Source organism: Ambystoma mexicanum, chromosome 4p, assembly GCF_040938575.1.
Source record: "Ambystoma mexicanum isolate Mex_15411 chromosome 4p, UKY_AmexF1_1, whole genome shotgun sequence".
Taxonomy (NCBI): domain Eukaryota; kingdom Metazoa; phylum Chordata; class Amphibia; order Caudata; family Ambystomatidae; genus Ambystoma; species Ambystoma mexicanum.
This window is the reverse complement of record NC_090927.1, coordinates 769,058,157-769,082,022: the sequence shown is the minus strand read 5'-3', so window position 1 is coordinate 769,082,022 and position 23,866 is coordinate 769,058,157. Positions and strand designations below refer to the sequence as shown.

Genomic DNA, 23,866 nt, shown 5'->3' with positions numbered 1-23,866 from the left:
AGTAGGAGTGGCAGTAGCTGTGGCAGCAGGAGAATCAGAGTGTGGAGTACTCTGCGTAGCTCCATGTTGCAGCAGCAGCCAAAATTGATGTGTAGCAGAGCCACCAGAGCTGCCGCTGATTGGGAAACAGAAGCCGGTTTCGTGAGGGTCTCTACCCTTAAGCACCAGTTATGCATAGATTGCACAGCGGGAAGCTTTAAGTCTTGAGGCTTTCCCCCTGAGGATCTTGTGTGCAGAGGCTGCGTAGCAGAAGGCGTTAAGGCAGATCGTCTTTCCCAGAGAGAAGGGTGCTGATGTGTCCGGATAGCACCGGAGCACTTGTGGAGCAAGGAGCGCTCTTTCCCTGACCAGCGCGGGCTGCGGGAGCAAGAGAATGCAACATACAGTGGAGCAGGAAGCAGCAAACACAGAAGACACAAAAACAGCAGAGCGAGCAGACTCGTATGCAACACCTGGTGAGTTCAATAGTTAAATGTGACCCCGGAACGCACCATGATCGCCCGCTGGCCTGTGTCAGTAGTTTTGAGTACCAACCTGATGTTAAAAAGCAGAAGTCGCGGATTGGGCATAATTGTGCATACCAAGATAAAGCTTACGAGCAAATGTGGCAGCATAAGAACATTGGGGGCAATTGTAATTCTAAAGGTGACAAAAACTATTGCCAAAGCCAAAAGAGGGCAATAGGAAAAGACATTAACGGCAGCCAATATTCCCCAAGCCTACAAAGGGTGATTCAGAAGACCAATTGTAAAGCATATTATCGCAAAGAGGAAGATGCAATAATTAGGAAAGAACCAAATAAGCATTGCTGTTGCTGAATGAACTTTACCACAGAAGTACTTGTAGTAGAGTTGGAAGCTTTTACCCCTTGCATGCCAGCACACCAGGTCAAGGGACCTTGTAGGGTTAGATCTGGCAGACGAGCAGACCAGGTATTGAAGTACTGCACTGTGGTTAAAGACTGTGCAGAAGAAGAAGTGACAAAGCCACTACCATATATTGTGAATCATTGTGGAGAACACAGATTGTTATTTATGTTGGCACTGTGGGGAAGTCCCCTTGAGAGACTTGTTGGAGCAAGAAGAACATTGTTTTCCAGAACTGTGTTATAAAACGGAACTTTCCTATTTTGAACGTTGGAAACAAAATTCCTGCTTTGAATCTGGGGAAGTAAATGTTTGATATAACTGTGGTTTTGTTATATTTTGAATTGCCATATATTTTCTTCATATGTTGTATATATAAGTGTGAGGGACAGATTCCTTTTGTTAGTGTTTTCTTTAGTTATCTTGGTAGGCATGGACATTCTCTTTAGGTTAGGGATAGTGAGGCAATAATCAAGCCTTTTTTAACTTAATAAAATGGCATCTTATGAAAAAGCTTCACAAAGTTGTCCGCCTCACATTTCTGACCCCTCATCGTTGGTTCTTAAGAGATCATCCTCAGCACCCTCAACAACGTCACTCACTCTAAGGGAAGTTGTAGTGTCCCTGGCACTTAGTTTTCCAGGGTGGTGTCTGGTTCTCTGGGTCCTGGTTGCTCCTTCATGTCTGTGCCATTACCACATTTCCTCCTGTGACAGCTACTCTTCGGTGCTTGTTTAACCCCTTGTGTCCTCAGGGGTCTGGAATCGGCAGGTGATTAGTTGTCTCTCCTGCCCGAAGGTTTTTCTAGGCTTGACCATGTCTGGGGGAAACTCAAATAGGTATTCAACCACCACCACCACCAGTATAATTCTGAACAGGGACTTCTGTAGCTGGGATATCTTATGCTCGTTGTCGCATCACAGCCAGGGGGACTCAGTTCTTCCTTCTTTCTTGTTCCTTCTAAATCTGTGTGTTTTTACACTTGCTGCTGTGTTTAAAAAGTACACTTTTCTTTTCCTCTTCTAGAAAAGTCAACTTTATGTGTTTTGCATTGCTGTGTTTAAAATTAGGGTTTTCCCTCTATCCCTCTATCTTGGTTTTTCCTTCTGTCGAGATAACTCACTTCTAGGTGTGTTGCCTCTGCTGTATGCTGTAACCTAGGCCCTTTTCCCTCCTGGACACTTGATTGTAGATTGCTGCTTTGCTGGGTGGTGTAGTTCAGTGTTGTGCACTGCAGCTTTCTCTCTCTTGCACCCTTACTTCTCTCCGCAATGGTGCTCTCAATCTCCCCTATCTTTTCTAACTTACTATTCTATCACCTGTCCTATCCCTTGGTCGAAGTCTGGAAGGAAAAACGTCAAGAAGCCTGTCCTGGTTTCCAATCCAGACCTGTCCATCGCTGACACCTATGGCAGCGCTTCCTCTAGGCAGACTTTCACTGACATCCTCTTTGTTGTTCCTTCTCCGGACCTTTGGATTCCCCATATAGTCTCAGTGCTCTCCCCTTTCTCTTCCTCTCCCATTAATGCTGGAACCCGGTGGGAAGTACTCTTGGATTCCTTCCTGTTCTATAGGCCATCACAAATGTCTACCTAAATGGCACTGTCATGGTCCAGGGCTGTCGGCTGAACCTCCTCTTCTGTCTCTCATCAACGTCCTCCCTTCTACTGCCACTCCTCCTTCTGCCACCCCTCTGGCCCCTCTCTTACCTCTGACTGGTGTGCCACATTCTGTACCCCTTTAAAAGTGGCAATCTGCTCCACTTAGCTATCCTCTACTCTCGCTCGGCTGTCAAACACTCCTCTGACATCTGCCACCTCCTTGAAGACCTCGACTTAGACATCCTCGCTCTCACCGAGACATGGTTCACTGCCAGCTCTGTCACAAGTTTTGACACTCTCCTCCCTGAGGGTTACAAGATCCTCTATAAGCCCAGGCCTGACGGCCCAGGGCGGAGTGTCCCTAATCTTCCCCGAGTGGGTCCCTTCTACTATCCTATCCACTCAGGCCTACTCCTCTTTCTAATTCCTCGTCTGCAGGCTCAGTGTCTCTCTTGCCCTCTCTTTGGCTCTGGCCACCATCTATACGCCAGGTCTCCCTTTTCTTCTCAGAATGGGCTGACCTCACCTCTTCTCTCCTGGCATCCACCTCTTAGCTTCTCCTCAGAGAGTTCACTATTCACCTCGACTCCCGTGATGCAGCCTCTGGATTCTTCCACAACCTCTGTGACTCTCTTTCCCCTCCAATCTTCCCTCCGGTCCGACACACTCAGCCAGACACACCTTGGATGCTCTCATCTCTGCAGACAACCCATTTCCACTCCTCTGATTACTCCTCTCACCTGGTCTGATCATGCTCTCCTGTCCTCCCCGCTGTACCTCCTGGGTCCCTCGGCTAAGCCCCCTCCCACACTGTCAGCCCACTACTACCACTGCCTCGCACTCTGACAGAGCTCTTACTAACCTTCAACTCTCCATCTCCAACACTCTGGACATCTTTGCCCCTGTCATGAGGATCTACATGAAACCTGCCTCCAAGTGCAACTCTTGGTATGACTCCGACCTGGCCTCTCTGAAATGCAAGTGCTGAGCAGCTGAGCGGAAGTGGCAGTCCTTGAGCACATCCTCTGACAAACTGGCCTGCCGCCTGCTCCAAAGGCAATCCAGACTTTCCACCTGCTCGAACAAGACGGCCTATATCTAAACCTGCATCTCTGCAGCCACTAACAACACAGCTGAACTTTTCAAAATCTACAAGGAACCTGCCAATCCTACTGCAGTCTCCACTTCTTCTCTATCTTCCCTGGCCTCCTGCACTTCTCTGGCCTCTCACTTCATTAATAACACGCAGGACATCCTGTCCTCACTCTCTTCACACCACACCCTTCGCTCTCTCAGGCCTCCTTTGGTCCCTATCTCTCTTTGGCCCCTACTTTCCTCTTTCTCTCCCATAAAACCTGATGAGGTTTCTAGACAAGTCTGCTCTATGAAAGCCTCATCAAAACAGGTGCTCCCTGCTCCTCCAGAACTATCAAGGAAAACATTGTCTCCCTTCAGCCTTGGCTGATTTCTACAATCACTCCTTTGCCACTGGATCCTTCCCTTCACTCCTCAAGCACTCCCTTATGCACCCTCTCCTCAAGAAGCCTTCTGCTGGCCCTTTCTGTCCGGCTAACTACTGCCCTATCTCCATTACCCCCTTCCTGGGCAAACTCTTGGAGAGGTTGGCCATTTCCCAGTTTATCGACCACACCAAATCTGTTGGTTGTCTCCACTCCTGAACACCTGTGAAGACTTGCTCGCTAATCTCGATTCCAACTCTCTCTCCATTCTCATCCTTCTTGATCTTTTTTTGACTTTGATATGGTCAATCATGCCACCCTTATAAATCGGCTCCATGATAGTGTTGGCATCACAAACTTGGCTCTGGACTGGCTGACCTCCTTCCTCTTTAAATGACCTTCCCAGCTTCAACTGGGCCTTTTTCTCTCCTCTATCTCACTCTCCACCTGTGGTGTCCCTCAGGACTCTATTCTCTTGCCTTGGCTTGTCAACATCTATCTTGCTCCCATAGCCTATTTTATCTCTGCCTTCTCTGCTAACTGCCAGTGTTATGTGGAGGACACACAACCTTCCCTTAAGCTTCCCTCCTCTTCCTCCTCCTCTCTCATTCCTAACTGTCTGTTTGCAGAAATGGTGTGCTGCTATCTGTGCCTTGATGCCAGTAAAACTAAGATCCTTCTCGTCGGCACCCCAGCTCCTTCCTTCCCTCCTACGCTCAGGCCGCCCTCTGTGGGCCCCCTTCCCCTCACCCTCCTGTGAGGCAAAAAACCTTGGTGTCATCTTCGACTCCTCTCCCTCCTTCTCCCCTCACATCATGGACCTTGCCAAGAAGGCCCACTTTCAACTGCACCTCCTCAGAGGCATTCTCCCTTTCCTCACCTTCCCACAGAAACTCAATGTCTCCAGGGATTTGGTCTTCTCCAAGCTAGACTACTGCAACAGGCTCTTCCTCAGCCTGCCTAACTCCTCCCTTTGCCCCCTTCAACTAATCCAGAATAGGACTGCAAGACTTATCCTTGGCCTCAAGCCCAGGGACTGCATCTCTCAGTCCTAAAATCTCTCTATTGGCTCCCGGTTGCTGCGAGGATCGAGTTCAAAACCCTCTGCATCATCCACAAGGCGGGGCGTGGGACCCCCATGAATCCAAATCTCTCTCCCTAAATACCTCCCGGTTAGACCCCTTCGGTCCTCTTGCTCCAACTCTCTGCAGACGCTTCTCCAAGCAGAGAGTGGGGGATAGATCTCTCTCCTCTGCAGGTGCCTCCCTCTGGAATGGTCGGCCTGCCCCTCTTAGACCTGCGCGGGATCTCCTTAAGTTCCCAGAAGCTTCTCAAGACCCACCTTTTCTCTTCCTCCTTCCCTCTCCCCCCTGCTAATGCTCCGCCTCTGCCTCTTGACTGGCTGCTTGGTTCCCTCAGATTCCTACAGGGCACCTGGCCCTCCCCGACCAGTCTACCCTTGCCTTGGTCTCCTCTGACCCCTCCCCTCCTCCCACCTGCACTTCGCCTTCTGGGCTCCCTTCTCGTGCACTAGCCTGTTTGGTTACCCGCTCCAGCCCTGTTCCTCGCTCTTAATACGTGGACCGTCTGCCCTGCACTCTTCTCTCTGTGCTCTGTCCACCCGGCCTCCCTTGGCACGCCCTTTACCCTCTGGCACTCCCCCCCCCTCCCATGACCCCTGTACTTGTGTTACTGCACTTGCATGATCCGAACGCCACAAGACCTGGTAGGACCGTTTTGTCATCCCTTTCCCCCCACTCTTGTTTTGTTGCGCCTTGAAACACATTGTGTATAGGTGACATTATAAAAAAAACAATAAATAAAATAAATAAGTTCTCCTCTCTCCTATGCCTGGTTCATGCATGTAGGGTTATCGCGGTCTAGCGGATGGCATGCCTCTGAACTGCAATTCTGTTCATCTCCTCCCACCCCTCTGGAGCTTGGAGATAGAGTGGCTGCGCTGTCACTTCTGAGGGTATATATCGCCCCTGACTCGCTCCCAAAATCTGAAGGGGATATAGTACTCCTGTCTCGTTTTACTACATTAGGGGGATTAAGTTGCCCTGACTTGCTCGGCAACCTTAAGGGTATCCAGAGCCCCACTTCTGCAATCTTTCTAGTATACTCTGGCAAGCAGCTTTTTATTCTGGACTTTCCACCTGGGTACTGGATCACTGTGATCCCACTGGAGTTGACCTGTTTTTGGGTACATGATCTGCTCTTAGATGACCCTCCTGGGTTTTACACTTCAGTTTTTGCCCTCCTCCTCCTACTTTTACTCCAGCGTGTCCACCTGCTCCTCCATATTCGCATGCTTTTGCTGCTTCTCAATTCTGTTTTTTCTTCTCCTGCTCCCTAACCTCCAGCCTATCCCTCTCTCCCCTTTCCTCTCCCTCCAATCTCTCACCAGCTCTGCTTCTGCTCTCACGCGCAGTCTCTCTCCCGCTCTCTCTTTTTCTCTCTCTCGCTGCCCCTCTCTCCAAATCCACTAGTGGACATGGACCGCCTTCCCTAATGTGCTTTTAAGTTGATTGGGGCAATACGGGCTCTGATTGACTCCCCTGGTGCTTCCTGTGTTGTAGTGTGCTGCTTACTCTCCCTGTGGGTGATCCCTCCCCTTTACTCCAGATGAGGGGAGTTATCTAATCATACTTGCCAACATTCTGTGACCAAAAAGATGTAGGATTTTTCAAGTTTCAAAAATAATAATTAGCATAACAATGACATCACAGGAAAATACAAAACATACATTGTTGGCACCATTGAAGCATTCTTAAATACACAATCTATCAAACAGCATAACATGGAAAGATGTTCAAATGTTAAAAATGTATAATTCTGAATGGAAAGTTAATACCAAATTCAGTTACCTAACTTCACAGAAGTTAATCACACAGAGCTGGTAGGCAATGTTTGCCACTACTCTGTAGCAGCAGCCTCGGCAATGCATATGTATTCCTGCAGTGCAGGTTGAACACTGAACAACATGGCGACTGATACCCCCCTCTGTCTGATAGGCAGATGATGTGTGATAGTGTTACATTCTGCCACTTGTCTTCACTGGTGGTTCACCTAAAGGATGTCCCGGCAAGAGTCCAGGACAGAGTCAAGTAGCTGTCAGGTCAGTGGATTGGTCTGAACCCAATCAAAGTAATCACCTACCAGCCCACTGTACAGGCAGGATAATTAATGTGTTGCATGCTTTGTGCTGGAGCCTCCCTTAGCCACATAAATTACTTGCCACTGTAAAAAGCAGTAGGATCTGTCACTGAAATCTGTAGGTGGTAGGACTGCTTAAAAAGCTGTAGCCTACTCCCTAATTCTGTACGGTTGGCAAGCATGTCTAATGTGTGCACACTATGTCGGGGTTAGTCTGGAGTGGAAAGTTTGCTTCCTGAACCAGTGTTCGGCCTCGCATGTTCACGAGAAGCTGGCTCTCCTCAGCTGATAGACCACCTGGCAAGTTCTCGGGGAACCAGCACTGCTCTCTTTATGCATTGGGGATTGTGAGCTGTGGTTGGTCATGTGCCAAGCACAATTTCCTAAGTCATGTCGCTCGTGTAGGTTTTGCTTTAAGGTCTGTTGTGCTTCATCCCTCGAGTGCACATCACTCTGGGGGCTTCCGCACCACACATTGGACTCGCGGACCTCGGCAGGGGGGGCGTGTGTGTTTGTGTGGACTCCAGATCTCCTCTTGAGGACCCCCATTTATACCTCCTTCTGGGGTCGCATCAGCAGGTGGCTGCCCTTGACCCCAAGAGTAGGCCTTTGCTGCTTCTGGGGCCACAGGGCTTTCATCAAATAACGTTGTCGGCTGTCTGTATCTCTGCCTGTTCACAACCCCAGTTGCTGTTCTGTTTTCATTGCTCCCGTGTGGCTACTTGTTTCAGTATTGTCATTAATGTGGTTCTAGGATAACACTCATGTGATTGAAACTGTTTTTATTTTCTAGGCTTGCCACTGCATGGGAAACTGATACTGGTGTTCACTGTTTAACATTTCCATCGCACACCTGCTTGGAATTGCTGCTCGTGTTGTCTTCAAGCAATCAGTCTTTGCCAGCTTCTCTTCGCTGTATGAATTCCTTCCAGGTAAGGCGATGCACCGTTTTCATTTTTTCCCGATGGTGCCGCATTTTAAAGGAGTATTTTGAATCAGGGTTTTTTTAACAAGTAAGAGAAATCGGTATTTCTGTCTTTCGTTTTTACCTAATCCGATTTTCAGCCATTCTGGACTTTGGTGTAATTAAACATTTGACCATATGTTGACATACGCAAATAAGAACATAACATTAAAAGGATTTTATCTCACATCATTTTCGCAATGTCCATTGGCTAATGAATATAAAGACAAACTGAGAAGAAAACATGTAAATATGGGGGGAGCCGGTCCGATCGCACAGCGGGTAGCACGCTCGCTTTGACAACCGTGCAGAGCCTGTGGATGCAGGTTCGAATCCTGGCAGGGCCAAACTCAGCCTTTCATCCTTCCGAGGTCGATAAATGAGCACCACACACTGTGGGTAATAATAAACAGCGCCCAGATACCTGAGGGTTCGTAGCGCTAGATAAATGCACAGTTATTATTATTATTATTATTTCGTTTGGGGGAAGAGTTGGGTTAATTCTATGTCAAGACGGAGGCGAGCATTATGCTTCATCTTCTCATTTATTTGCTCTCCAGCAGTTTCAACAAAGTCAATAAAATAAACATTTTTTTTTTTCAAACTTCCTTTAAAACTTCATTTTCCATCAACCCTAGGTTCCCAGTGTCCTGGTCATGTGACCTAGTCCTTCCTCTTCCTGTAACCTCCTCTTCTTTTCCTGCTCTCCAGAGATAAGTACCCTTTTCATCTAGCTGCGTAACACTACAGCATTTGTATGAGGGTTTTGATAGTATTTTAGTGTATATATATTTTAGAACTATGTATATGAACATATGAGCTGCGAAGGAAGGGACCGCGCAGCGTATCATTCCGAGTTCGGGATAGTTTTGGTGACGCGGCGGCACCATGCTGCATTTCCAGCACATCAGGGGTGGCGCCAGAACGCTCCGGTGTCACAGCGCCTGCAGCGCTAAGGAACCGTGAGCGGACCCGGAGGAGCCGGTGAGGGTATTCCTCGCCTCACGCTCGCAGTCCGCGAGCGAAGGATTGACCCCCACCCTTCGGGTGGAAGAGGACAGAGGCTCCGAGCCTGTCAACGCAGCGGCCCCCTCGCACGCGAGCGCGGCAGCGGCCCCCACCCTTGGGGGGGGGCGGAGCGAGAGCTCGAACAGAGCTCCGCTCGCAGCCCCCACCTTCGCGTCTGTGGAGCCCAACGCCGAGAGACCGGCGTTAGGATTGGAGGAGCGATCGGCACCCTCCCTTGGGAAGGAGGAGCCGGAAACGCTCCAGAGCGCTTCGCGGGCATTGCGCCCCGATCTCCCATCGGTGACACTCGTGAATAGTTTTACCCGGTGACACGGAGCCTTCAAAGAGAATAATTTAAAGCAAATTATTGCACCGTTACAGCTCAGTGAGAGCTTTTTTTTCATTACTGCAGTGCCCTGCACTAAATATAATAGAAACTGCTTTGTAGCACAGGTGCAGCCTCAGGAGAGTGTGACTAGTGGACGTGCCAAGACACCTACTACAGGTATTACAGGGCACCAATCAGCACACACATCATGGCTGAATATGAATGGAGTGAGGAGGAGCAAGAAGCCACATATTCAGAAGACTTGGCTCAAAGCTTCAAAGATGTGCTAGGTGAATCACTCATAGAGGCAGTGGCTCTCGGGGTTAGACCCCTGCAGGAACGCTTGTACACAATCGAATCTTTCCTCATCCAAAGAGATAAAAGCACCTCACCACGATCTAGCACGTCCACAAGGGCCGCGCCAGAGGGCCCTCAGGGGTGTAGTAAGGCCCGGAAGAGCGTGAACTCTTCTGACCCCCCGGGCCAACTTGACGGGGCAGATCCTAAGGCCCCAGAGGCATCCGACGCTTTCCTTAGGCTGAAAGAAGCCTTTATGTCCAAGTCGGAGGTGCCATGCCTCATGACCCCCTACCCAGGGGAAGATAATATGGGAGATACTGAAGAAGAGGTTCCCCAAGAAGAGGAACCCGCCGAATCTCCGACATCCTTGCAGGAGGAAGGTGAGAAAGAAGGAGATGACGGGAGCTTGCCACCTCCAAAAAAGAGACTGAGAAAGTTGAACAATATTGAGGAGGAAACCTCAGACATGTTTCAGCCAGAGGAGATCAGAAACCCGAAATCTTCAGAATGGGTGCCCTCTCCGAGAGTGGCGCGATATATGACACAGAGGCTCCGAAAAGCTCTGGAAAAGGAGGTGAGGCAAAGGATGAGGGCGGAATGCCCCAGACCGGAACTCCCAGGAAAGGTGGCAGAAGCACCGGAATTAGACCCCAAAATGTTAGCCTTTGTAGCTAAGTCAAATAAAGATCCGAGAAAAGGGATCGACCGCTCCTGGAGGAGTTGCCAGGAGAAGGTCCTGGATCTAGCTGGACCTCTGGCAAAGATTATGGACCTCGCAGAACGAGCAAAGGATACAGGGGAAGAGATCGACCCGGAAGTATTGGCAAACTGGGCTCAAAGAGCCGTATGTCTGTTAGGGAACACAAACTGTGCGATATCTTCAGAGCGCAGAAGAGGCCTACTCCTGAAAATAGACCAGAAACTAGGAGACCTATCCTCTTACGAGGCAGGCGAAGCGGCTCAGGGCCTGCTCTTTGGCGAAACATTCGGAAAGGAGATGGGGAGGTTCGTAGGGACCTACACCTCGCTAGAAAAAGCACAGGCCTCAATAAGAAAGATTTTCCCCGGAAGGGTTTTTGGAGGGACCGGTCGGTACAGAGGCCGAGCGGCCGGTCGCTATCACGCGTCCAGAAGGCCTCAATCAAACAGAGCACAATACTGGGAGGATAAGAAACCAGACACCTTCTTCCAACCCAGAGGCCGTTTCCCCAGAGGAAAGAGAGGAAGAGGTCAAGGAAGAGGACAGTACGTCCCCTCAGGTGAGAGCATCCGTATATCCTTCAGTAGGGGGGAGGACAGCAAAGTACTGGGAAAACTGGCGAGCGCTTTCCAACGACGCTTGGGTGCTACAGTCAGTCAGAGGTTTACACATACAATTTATTCCGACCCCGACACAGTGCAGTGCCCCCAGACCTATAGTGACAGCAAGAGTAGAGAGAGAGTTGTTACACACAGAACTGCAGAGCCTAGCGAAGAAAGGAGCTATCGAGCCGTGCAGGGCTCCGAAGTTCACTAGCAATATGTTCCTGGTTCACAAGAAAGAAAAAGTGAGACCAGTCATAAATTTAAAGGACATGAACAAGTGGGTAGTCTACAACCATTTCAAAATGGAAGGGACGCACCAGCTGAGAGACACACTCAGACAGGGCGACTGGCTGGTCAGAATAGACCTGAAGGATGCGTATCTCACGATCCCAGTAGAAAAAGAATACCGATCTTTCCTGGCCTTCGAATGGGACGGGCGATTATGGCAGTTTGCCACGATGCCGTTCGGGTTGGCGTCCGCTCCCTGGGCGTTTACGAAACTGATGAAGCCAGTAGCAGCGGCGATCAGGGAGAAAGGAATACGGATTATCATCTACCTAGATGATATCCTAATAATGGCCAGCACCGCGGATATTCTCCGTTACCAGACGAGCTGGGTAGCGAAACTCTTACCTTCCCTGGGTTTCCTCGTGAATATAGAGAAGTCGGAAATGACGCCAACAAGAAGGATAGAATTCCTAGGTTTTATCATAGATACCAGGACAGCGATCCTGGAGCTGCCGAGCAGGAAGATCAGAGACATAAAAAGGGAGATAAGGAACTGTCTCGGCAGCCCGAACACATCTCTGCTAACGATAGCACGGATCGTGGGCCTGTTAGCAGCATCGATCCAAGCGATCTTTCCAGAACCCCTGCATTATCGAGCCCTACAGAGGCTGAAGATAAGACACCTGCAGCAGGGGCTCGATTATCACCAGCAGGTACCGCTGGACCAAGAGTCCAGAACAGAGCTAGAGTGGTGGCTCCAGAACATGGAGGCATGGAACGGCAGAGCCATTTTCGGCGATCGCCCAGATATAGTGATAGAATCGGACGCCAGCAGAGCAGGCTGGGGAGCCCGATGTGGAGAGCTCCAAACGGGAGGCAGATGGAGTTCGGAGGAACTCAAGCTGCACATAAACTGCCTGGAGCTATTGGCAGGCTCTTTTGCAATCAGAGCCTTCACGAAAGACAAAGTGAATTCTTGTATACTGCTGAAGATGGACAACATCTCGGCAGTCAGATACATGAATCACTTAGGTGGCACGAAGTCCAGATTGTTAGCAGAAATAGCCAAGGACTTTTGGCACTCCTGTCTGGAGTCCGGGACGGCAGTGATAGCAGAATATTTACCAGGCGCCCAGAATGTAGTGGCGGACTGGAACTCCAGACATCTAACAGACTCCAGCGACTGGAGACTAGACAGGACAGTCTTTCTACAGATAGAAAAGCTGTGGGGACCGATTCACACAGATCTGTTTGCGTCCAGACTGAACGCTCAGAAGAGCAGATTCTTCAGCTGGAGGTTAGACCCAGCAGCAGCAGGGACGGATGCCTTCCTCCAAGACTGGAGGGAGGAGATAGTCTATGCATTCCCACCATTCGGAATGATAAGCAGAGCTTTGACGAAAGTCCGCAGGGAGGCAGCAAGTCTGATAATAGTGGTCCCGATATGGAAGTCGCAAGTATGGTTTCCAGCGCTGATGGAACTAATAGCAGACTATCCGAGAATATTGCCACAAAGAGAAGACCTTCTCATGGATCCAGTTGGGTTGTATTACCCTCTGAGAGCGAAGGGGACGCTGCCGCTGATGGCGTGCAAGATAGCAGGAGACGCTGGAATCTCCCAGGAATTTCGGCAGAGGCTGCAAGTCTCATTGCAGAGTCATGGGCCCCATCGACTAGAAGGAGCTACGACGCAGCATGGAGCAGATGGTCAAGGTGGTGCAGGAGGAGAGGTTTTCATCCCGTATCTGCCCCTTTAGTAGAGATTTTGAATTTCTTAGCGGAGCTTTTGCAGGATGGCAAAGCCTATAGAACGATTGGAGTGTATAGATCCGCAATATCAGCAGGTCATACGCCTATAGAGGTAACCCCAGTAGGGGAGAATGTAGCAGTGATTAGGCTTCTAAGAGGGATTAGATTTAGGAAGCCGCCGCAGCCAAGATACAGGTCCCTATGGGACGTGACAGTAGTATTAAGGCTACTAGCAGACTGGCCCAGTAATAGATACTTGTCATTAGGCAGACTGTCAGAAAAGCTAGCAATGCTTTTGTGCATGATTTCTTGTAGAAGAGTAGCAGATGTCAGAGCCCTTGATATAGACAGAATGGTATACGGCCCAGATGGAGTGACTTTTCATCTGGCCAGGAGGACGAAGACAGATTCGGCATCAATATCGTACCGTGGCCGCATGTATAAGAGAGTACATGCATAAGACAGCTGAGCTAAGGCCGATGGGGACGACGCAATTGCTGATAGCGCGCAGGAAGCCGCATAAAGGCGTAGCGACAGCCACCATAGCGAGGTGGGTTAGAGAAGTTATGACGCTAGCAGGTATAGACATGGTGAAATTCGGAGCACACTTAGTGCGAGGAGCAGAGCATCCAAAGCGCTGAAGCAGGGCGCAACGTTACAGGATATACTGAAAGCAGCTGATTGGGCTAGTGATAATACATTCAAGACGTTTTTACTTTAAACCTATTAGCTCACTAGCAGAAGCTATGGTAAAAAGCTTTGAACAAGCATAATGCTCGCCTCCGTCTTGACATAGAATGAAGATTCCCCCTGCTAATAGCGCAGGGAGCTCTTGATTCTATTAAAGACAAGGAGGCGAGCATTACTTTCCCGCCCTAGTTACAAAGGAGAGACCGAGGGGGGACAAAGTAATGTACTGTGTTATGTATCTGAATGTATAATAAGATTTTCCTCTCAGAATAGGGTGTGTATCCGCCGCCCTAACATGTATTGTTGTTTCCGCCTTAGGAGACGATTCGAAGAACAACTGAAGAAGTTCAAGAGAAGAACGAGACAAGTTGTTCAAGATCGCTAGTTAGAAGGCGAGGGATCGTTTTCCGCTGAAGTCTACAGTTCAGAGACTTTCCGGATCAAGTTGATAGTTCAGTATTGGTTATGATTGCAGTGAAAAGCAGTCAAAGAAGAGGAGGTTACAGGAAGAGGAAGGACTAGGTCACATGACCAGGACACTGGGAACAGGTACCTAGGGTTGATGGGAAATGAAGTTTTAAAGGAAGTTTGAAAGAAAAAAAAAATGTTTATTTTATTGACTTTGTTGAAACTGCTGGAGAGCAAATAAATGAGAAGATTGAGCATAATGCTCGCCTCCTTGTCTTTAATAGAATCAAGAGCTCCCTGCGCTATTAGCAGGGGGAATCTTCATTGTCCATCAAATATATATTGAAGGGAATGACCTTCTTGTCAGAGGAATGGCAATTCATATCCACACGGCCATGTTTAGGGTGTATTACTCCCTTTTGCGTTTTTTGTTGATCCAAAGAGTACATTAGAAAATGTAGTTCTTCATTTGGAGCAATTCTTCTAACTGGCACTTTTTAGCATTCTTACCGTTCAATTGACTCTTTGTCTCACCATTACTTTTGCCAAGTTTCCATATAGCTACGTCAATACCTTTTTTTTGTGTGTGATTGCAAACGGTTCACATAATTGGATGCCACTAACTTGGTGATAACGAAACAAAACGATTATCCTGTTGCCAATTAAGGCCTACCCTTTCCAGTCCCTCATAGTGGATATTGATCTTTAATGTAACAATATTGATACTTCTGTTTCGTTTTTATGTCTTTTCAATAGTCTGGGAGTTCGTTCATAGGCCAATCGAATCTGTGTATATTGGCCTCAAAACAGACTGTTTTTAATGGCAGTTCCGGGGAAGGCGGGGCAGGAGTTTTTCCACATAATGTATGAACTATTGGACTCGGCTTGTGTTCTTGAGTGTGCTTGCTGACTTGCATCTCATAGTCACATTACAGTCCTATGACATTAGCAGTTAGTTCCTTATTTCTGTTTTTTACCTCCAAGGGGGTACGCCTGTTAACTCCTTTTGCTGCATGACCCTTTCTTTATTTGTAGCAATGTTCCAACCCTTAGTTGTTTTTCTTTTTTCGCTTGCTGGTGCACAACTGCTGGGGTGAAGACATGGGGCTGCAGCGGCTTTGTTGACTTAGGCTGTAGTTTTGCTGAATGCATTCTTTGGACTATGATGGCCGTGGTAACCTCTTGCCTCCTTCTGATGATGATGATGATGATAATCCTTTATTCGACTGTAAAGTGGGGGACAGGCATGGTATCAAGAGAGACACAGACTCAAAAGGGTTAGTTTGAAAACCTTTATTTACTAAGGTTCCTGGGTTGGTGTAATGCCTGACTGGCACAAACTCTAAAGGGGTAATTCCCTTAACTGATGTTTCTAATGGCCGTCGTTGTCGAATAGTTCAAAATAAAAGTCTGTCTGTGTCTAAACCTATGCTTGCCCTCACTCTGTACAAAAATGTGATAGGAAGTCTTTTCAAAACAAAAAAATAGTGGTTCAACCAAAAGTGGAAACCAAGGTTGGTTTCAGGTGGTCTTCTTACCAGGTGCTGCTTGGTCAATGTCACACAAATGAGTTCAATCAACAGGGCTGTTCGTAAGACATTCTCCACAGGTCCCCTGTAGTTATTCCAACTACCTTCAATGTCTGTAAGGTCCTTGGCTTCCCTTCCCCAAGCTTCAGCGTATTCAAGTTTCAAAACACCATAGAATAATTGTAACAGTTCCTTTTGTAAGCTTCTCTGGGTTTCCTTCCCCACGTTTCAATCCTTTCAATAGTACAACAAAACGAATAAGTCTCCAACTTGGTTGAGCCTCTTAGGGTTCCTGTCCCCAAACTCAAGCCCCTTGCAACCTTTAAACACAAAGTCACTGGGCCTCATTACGAGGTGGGCGGTAATAGATTACTGGCACCGGTAAGGGCACCGATGCCGGTAATCCCTTACTGCCCTACTACCAGGTCCCTTAGCGGGTCCCTCCCATAACGCCTGGTTTTACCAGGCATTATGGAAGGGACCCGTTAAGGGTCTTCAGAGCTAATTAGCCCCTTCCCCCTTCCCATTGAGCCCTATGGGGGCTGAAATGGGAATGGGAATGGGGAATGGCTTTTTCAATGGGGATTTACCGGTGCTGCAAAGGTCGGAATAGACCGGTAAGTCCCCATTGAACGGGACCGGACACTGTACCGGTATTGGAGGTAGTCATGGTGCTAATAGCGCCATGACTACCTCCAACCTCATAATGAGGCCCACTGTTATTAGGGGGCTTTCCTTGATAGTCTTCTCAGGGTTTCTTTCCTTGCCTCTTCTCATGTCCCTCTCTGTTTCTGTTACAGGCCATTCGCACCCATGTGATTCTTTCCACTTTCTCTCACTTTCTATTTGGATTTGCTGATTAGCTTCCCTTCTCACTCTGCGGTCATGACGGATACAATGAGATCTAAGGATCTTTCTTGCTATCTGGATTTGGGTGACTGGAATCAATGTATCCCTTGAAGGTGTCTGGGATTTCCCCTTCTCCTCTACCGACCTGTCAGAATACTGCGTCTCTCCCAGGGTATTCCCATGAGGACAACCCTGGACTCCCCTACCCAGGTGATACTCCGACGCTCGTCCACCCCCAGGGTTGGGATCCAAGAGCGATGGCCGTCCCCTGGCCACCTGAATAGAGGACTATCAGGGTCTTAATGGGAGAATACCCCTATGTTTCTCAAAAAAGTCACCAGGACAGTTACATATAAGCAGACAAGAAAATGCATCTAATTCATTATTCCATTAATCCAATAAAATACAAAAATTATGAATCATCTTTCCATTTGTACACTACTGGCAATTTTCCTAGCTATTCACATATAAATTCATAAAATGCATTGCTCCAATAATCCAATAAAATACAACAGTTAAAAGACATCTCTCTGTTTCTACATACCTGGCAGTTTTCCTAACTGTACACATGGAAACATAAATTCTCAATTGATTTGCATGAAGCAAGTAAAGCATAGTCAAATTGAAGCTTCTTTGGGAGTCAAGGAGCACAGTTGGATCGAAAGTGCTAGCAATACACGCTTTCTTAACCAAGCTCGATGGATATACTTTGGCTCAAAATGGACCTCTACCAAATCATAAGATTTTCTAACAAATTGGTTGGCCTTTCTTAAAGTGCGACAATCGTGCAGTACAAGCAGTGGTTTGAGGTATTTAATCCATATGTCTTTCAACTCCTCACACATGAAAAAGTACGTAATGTCTTCATTTGTTGCTCCACATAATAGATTGCTGCTACCCGACACATTTTTTCACTTATTCGTTTGTTCCCGTACCCTCAGATATCCAGTTCTAAAATCTATGTACAGGACACGGCATAATTTGGAGCATTCATATCCAAATAGGGTTCGCACCCAGACGTATGTTTAAACAAAAGGTAATGCATGACCGTAGATGAAGAGAAACATGCTCCTTTCATGTTGCTGGCCCTCAAGGTTGCTCAGGCCTTTTTCATCTCTAATTTCGTGAATTTAGTAATCAGACTTGGACTCAGTCAATATCATGAGAGATCTAGGACTGCCAAGGAGTACTTGACATTAACGAGCCACGGTATAGACCTACGACCTTACAAATTCATTACATGCATGAGGGCATCACCGAATTTACCTAATTCATGATTGCCCCATATTCTAAACCAATAGAAGGCTGGTCTCATGGCAAGCTTCTCTTCAAATGGGCACAAGTTGCATTCTATGCAGATCAAGGCTGTCGGGGCACATTGGGGAAGTAGCAACACACATTTAAAAAACTTGTTTTCAACTATATCAGGAGTCTTACCCCTAATCACACCCCAGATTTCTTCACTGTACAGTGTGGCTGATTTGGCATGCTCTTTATAGACTTCAAAAACTGGCCAAACTGTCGGCGAAAAGACAAGGCCTTTGTTTTTCCTACGTTCAATTCAAGGCCTAACTCATCATATTTCTTTTGAAAGCATGACTGAGACAGTTTTAAGCAAAAGATAGTGGTAGACAGAAGAACAGCGTCATCCACAAAGAATAATGCTGTGAATTTATCCTTCCCCAGCCGCAGAAAATCTAAGTTTTAATAGACAATTCTTCTATGATGGTATTAATATAAACAGAAAATACGAGTCGGCTAAGGGACACCCCTGGCACACACCTCTGTCCAACGGGAATGAGAAGCTTATATCACCAGCTAAACTCCACCGTACAATTGCCCAGTTACAAGAATATAGCAATCGGATTGGCGTTAGCAGAGCCTCTGGGATATTCTTGGTATCTTCCAAAGTGACTGCCTCTGTACGCTGTCAAACGCAGTTCCTATATTGACGTGTATAGTTTTGACCTAGACAAGAGCAGATATTTCTGTACGATCAGGTAGAGGCGTAACCTATGATCCACAGTGCTGAAGCCAGATCTAAATCCTGCTTGGAGGTAGTTAAGCAGTGATTCCCTATCAACCCACTCCTGGAGGTTTTTTCGAAGGGCCTTTGCGAACATCTTTTTCGAGATGTCCATAAGGGAGATAGGGCGATAGTTCAAAGGACTCTCCCTTCCTCCCTTTTTGTAAATGGGGATGATCTCTGCCGTCTTCCATGAGGCTGGCTCCTTCCCCTGCAAAAGGATGATGTTAAAGACCTTTGTTAGAACTGGTGCCCCTTTTGTTGGTTCGTCTCTAAACAGCTCCCCCGGAATCCTATCTGATCCCCTAGTATCACCTGTGGGCTGTCTCTGACAGTGCCTCCCACTTACTAGACAATAATTCCTTCTTTTTTTGTCTTCTGAGAGACCTATAGGCTGCTTTCAGAGATTTCAAATGTTGTCTATCGATTGTCAGATGAGAATCAAGGTACTGTACTATGGCCTGTTTGGCCTCTCTACTTGCACTATCATACAAAACTTCATGTTTCTTTCCGTGTTTTTGAATTCCACATTTGGAGCAAGAAACAAAGGGAGTAATTGTGGACAGAATGTTTTCAAATTTTAATATTACGTCCTAGTCTTGGCAGGCCTGAGAAAATAGACCTTCCAATTGCCCCAATATTGCCTCGTAAATGTGTGGAATCATTTCGCCAGCCGACACTTTATCCTATCTAATGACACGGCGTGCATGGCCCGTCACTGATAGGTCCTATGTAAAGGCTTGCTCCCGGGCTGGAGAAGATTCCACAACCTCCAGGTGCATGGCAATTGGTTTTTGGTCACTTTTGTGCCAGTTTATTTACTGGAAATCTCTAATCAGGGACCTGTCTGAATATATTTTGCTGCATCACAAGTTGGGCGGAACGGTAAAATGTGGCAGTATCGCTATTACCGCCACATTTACTGCTTCGTCCAACCTCGAGTTGGGCAGAAAATTGGAGTTTTAGCTCCAGCTTTTTGCTGACAGCGCTAAAGAAACCCCCATTGGGTCCAATGCAAATGGGGATTTACCTCCCCACGCAACTCGTGATCCAGCGCAACTTGCACCAGACAGAGTTGCGGTAAAGCTGGGCAGTATCTCGGCTCAATTAGCACTGGGATACTGCCCAACCCCTGATGAGGCCCATAGTCAATTCTAGTCCTACTCTTCGGACCATAGTATGTGTCCATTTCTGGTTGGTCAGATACAGAAGAAATGGGGCTGCTGCAGCTTTGTTGACTTAGGCTACGGTTTTGCTGAATGCATTCTTTGCACTATGATGCCCTGGTGTAACCTCTTACCTCCTTCTATTCTCCCCTGCTCCTGCCCGCTTTTGTGCATCATCTCAATGCATCCTCTAGTCTTTCGGTTTTCTCCTCAACCTTGCCGGGACCCTTTCTGTTCCGACTCAAGGCAGGGGTGTCTCCTTTAGTGGTTCCTTCAATTTTGATGTTTGAATTTGAGCCTCTCATTATTGTTAATGGTGGTAATAGTAAAGACCGACACAAATGCTCACAGTTCAAGGGTGTTTATTAAACTACATGCAGGTTGAAAAAACGCCTAACCTAAATCTAAGATGGGAGCAAGCATTGATCATCAAATAAAAATACGGCAGTCCTAGTGGCGTAGTGTCAAATAAAAGGGGCATATACTAAGAAACCTATTAAATTCAATTCAATTTATTAGATATACATATAGCAACAAGGCTTTGTATAACACAAGGCATACAGTTCATATACAAAAAATGAATTCCCAGTTCACATAGAATACTCACAAAAGGACTCAATACTTATTGAAGACATTTAAACATTTCAGCTAAATACAAATAAAACCGAACAATAAAATATACTAAATTGGTATCATTACCTTGCATAAAAACCAACCATAAAGAAGGTATGTCATTCATATTCGTTGCATTATTATATGCTTTAAAAAATTTGATGCGTAAAGAATCCAGGCATTCACATTCTATAATCAAATGAAAGGCTGCCTGATTAACCAGATTGCCACATAGACGAAAATATGTGTGTCGGTAAAACAATTGATTACTCCTGAAGTTTGATGATAATACCACTGTCGCATTAAATTTAATTAATAGGTAGGTACAAAAAATATGTGGGTTAGGATATGCAGTGATGTATTTTGGAGGAGATGTTCGAGAAATTCTCTCATTACAATAATCACTAGTAGATGACATGTTCCCAATATGAAGCATATTTTCCACAAATGCGGCAGTATGTAATTTACTCTTCAACCAGTATTTTAGATCACCAGAGAGAAATGTGTTGCTACCTTCATGTAACCATTTGTTGTGTGTTTGCATTAAAGCACCGATTGTGCCTATCAGTATGTTGTCCTCAAGACCTAAGAAGGCCTTCATATAGGGGAAAATGATGGTATCTGTTTGCACAGTAAGTAGACGTTCATAGAGTAGAACACATTGGGCAATATATACATTCCAAATACCCTTTACATTAAATTCAAGATAAAAGTATTGTACACTTATACATTGGGGGAGATGAAATAGCCTCCTCAGTAATTTTGCTTCAAACATAATAAGGCGTTTCTTTCATCTTTGACCCCACATTGCTACTGCATAAGACAACATCACCAGAATCTTAGCATTATATATGGACAAGACGGCCGATGCACAGTAGCCATTATTACATCCAATAAATGCACTAGTTGCATTGACTCATATCACGCATTTACGTTTCAGGTTGTCCTAATGTAGGTCCATTTCCATTTCAGTTTATCGTCGACAATAAAGACCTAAGTATTTGTATGATGACACTTGCTCAAGTGGTTCAGTAGATAGTGTCCAAAGTGATCTTTTGGGTATGAATTTCTGTGTGAAGACCATGATTTTACTTTTGGCCATAATCTTAAGGCCACTGGCATCAGAATATAATACTAGGGCGTTCATCAATTGCAAGCCTGCAGGCGTATAATCCAAAAGTAAAACATCGTCAGCATAAGCAAGCCAACCTATGGTCACATTCTTGCATGGAAGATCATCAACATGCGAAGCAGGCCTTGAGGAATCCCACATGCATCCAATTTTCGCCACAACTGATTCCTACAGACAGTGTCGAATGTGGCTGAAAAATCGATGAATGCACAATGTACATCAAGTTAACGCTGCTGCCAGGAATGTTCAATAGCAGAGCTTAGTATGAGCAGATTGTGAGAAGTGCTTGAATTGTCTCTGAAACCTATTTGGTTTATTGGCAGGATCGTGTTGTCAGTGATCTAAATATTCAGTTCATGTAAAAGAACTTCAGTGAAGATTTTAGAAGTAGAGTCAAGCATAGCTAACATACGGAAATTAGATGGATCATCTCATGCCCCTTTCTTTTGGACGGTCAGGATGTTAATAGATTTCCAGGATCGGGGAAGTATTCCATGTATACCAATATGAGAAAACAGTGCATGAAGAGCAGCTCCCCATAACGGGGAGTTGCTTTTGATTACAAGGTTGGAAATGCCGTCAGCACCGGCAGCATGTGAACATTTCAATCTGTCAATGATCAAGAATTGAAGCTTTGCATTCCCATAGGGCATGAGGAATCAATAGGGGCGAGGCAGGAGATTCAACTCGACCAAGGGTTGATGCAATATGTTTCGCCCATGTGTCCTCATTGATACAGTGTAATGTCAAGTCGCGTTTTCTGTTCTTCGCAATCAATTGCCATATCCCATTGCCATCACCCAATAGGGCAAGTCTGGCAATTTTCTGCCATAAATGCAACTCCAGTTCTTTTTTATGAGTTTTTATCCACTTTCTATAAGAGCATTTTAGAGCCCTAATTTGAGCGATTATCGTGGGCGCCAGGGTCACACAATTATGGCGATGTACAAGGCTTTTGATTTCATGACGCAGGTTTCTTTTAGCGGTTTGAATCATTTTATCATTGCCATTTCTTAAAGGCAAAGGGGAAATTAGCTCTTTCCAAGACTGTTTTATATGTTCGTTGTTCTATGGCCTTACTTTGAATATCAACCATAATCGCCAAAAAGTTATTAATCATTGCATCACTAGAATTCAGAGGTGCTAGATCGTATAAAGTCCGGTAGTAATACCTGGGCCATATTACTAGCATCCTGGATGGTGTGCTTTTTTCTCAAAATACGGTTGTGGCCTTGATTGAGAGAAATCTGCCCATTCCTATCGTATTCCGATGGATGCTTATGTGCGTTCTTTGTATCAATGAGGAGACATAGGGGCAGATGATCACTCTCCTCCCGACAAACAACTCCCATATCAAAGATATATTGCATACCCAATTGATTAGAAAAAAAGTAATGTATGGTCACAGCAGACAGTCCCTCGATTCTCGTGGGTGCCATAGGGGCATCGCTCAATGTCAAACCATTTAAGCGTACCAAATAATATGGTTGTAATGTCTTGCGCCACTTATTACCTTGGGTATTAAACACCGGCTTAATGGCCTCAGATTTTTGGGATTCAATGGTCAATTGATCAATTGGGGTCATCTCACCTATCTTGGCATTGAAGTCACCAAGGAGCCATATTTGAAAGCGGTGAGAATAAAGCTTTAAGACCGTTTCAACTATTTTCATATTTTTTTTAATTAGCAACATCTTTGGTGGATCGTATATATTTATTATAATAATATCCATCGCAGCTTGCAAGATCTTAGCAATTAGTACATTGGATGTAGATTGTGGTAATTTCACAATTGACCAAGGAGCCTGAGCTGAGATTAGCAACCCTCCTTTTGGACATCCTAAGTGGCCTTTTATGGCTACTTCATGGCCGTACATCTATTATCAATTTGTATCTCAGCTGTGACCCAAGTTTCTTGATGAGCCACAATAGAAAATGTATTAATGTTACCCAACACTCTGTCTGCTTCAGAGATATGGGAATGGCCACGGGTATTCCATGAGTAGAGAAATTCTAATTGCACTGGTCATTGGCGTGACCCAGAAAAATGTTTTTTGAACGATAAAGGCAACCATTGCCAATAGCCTTCAGGAACATCTTTATGTACCTTGGGACCATTAATAGCTGGACACACACCATCAACATTCAACACTTGATGCTGTTGGCTCAGTTTTGCTGGAAATGTTTTGCCTAGAATCGGATGCTGAGCCAACCTTATTAATCAGTGGTTGCACTCTGGGGCACGGAATATCCGGGCACCTTTTTGTGACAGGAATATTGACTCTTTGGTCAATATAACCCAATTGAAGAAGATTCTCTTCAAATCCCAAGATGTAATTAAGAGTGGCATCAGTTTTAAAACACACATTAGATGTATAATGATTGCACAGCTCGATTTGATCTACTAAACGTATAACATTTGTGGTTATTACTCGCAATGGTACTATTGCATGGAATATTTTAAGTATCGTCAATTTATTTAAGGG

The 23,866-nt window shown here is 46.1% G+C and overlaps 1 protein-coding gene across 3 annotated transcripts in view; it reads left to right on the top strand.

Moving 5' to 3' along the window:
• UBE3D (ubiquitin protein ligase E3D) overlaps nucleotides 1-23,866 on the top strand; it is a 1,234,197-nt gene that overhangs the window by 828,472 nt on the left and 381,859 nt on the right. For 2 of the 3 annotated variants that reach the window (XM_069606318.1, XM_069606319.1), the window contains exon 9: nucleotides 7,880-8,018. In XM_069606318.1, coding sequence (XP_069462419.1) covers nucleotides 7,880-8,018 — 139 coding nt within the window. Of the gene's footprint in view, nucleotides 1-7,879; nucleotides 8,019-13,976; nucleotides 14,208-23,866 lie in introns of those variants that run through there. The other variant, XM_069606317.1, reaches the window with a different exon arrangement.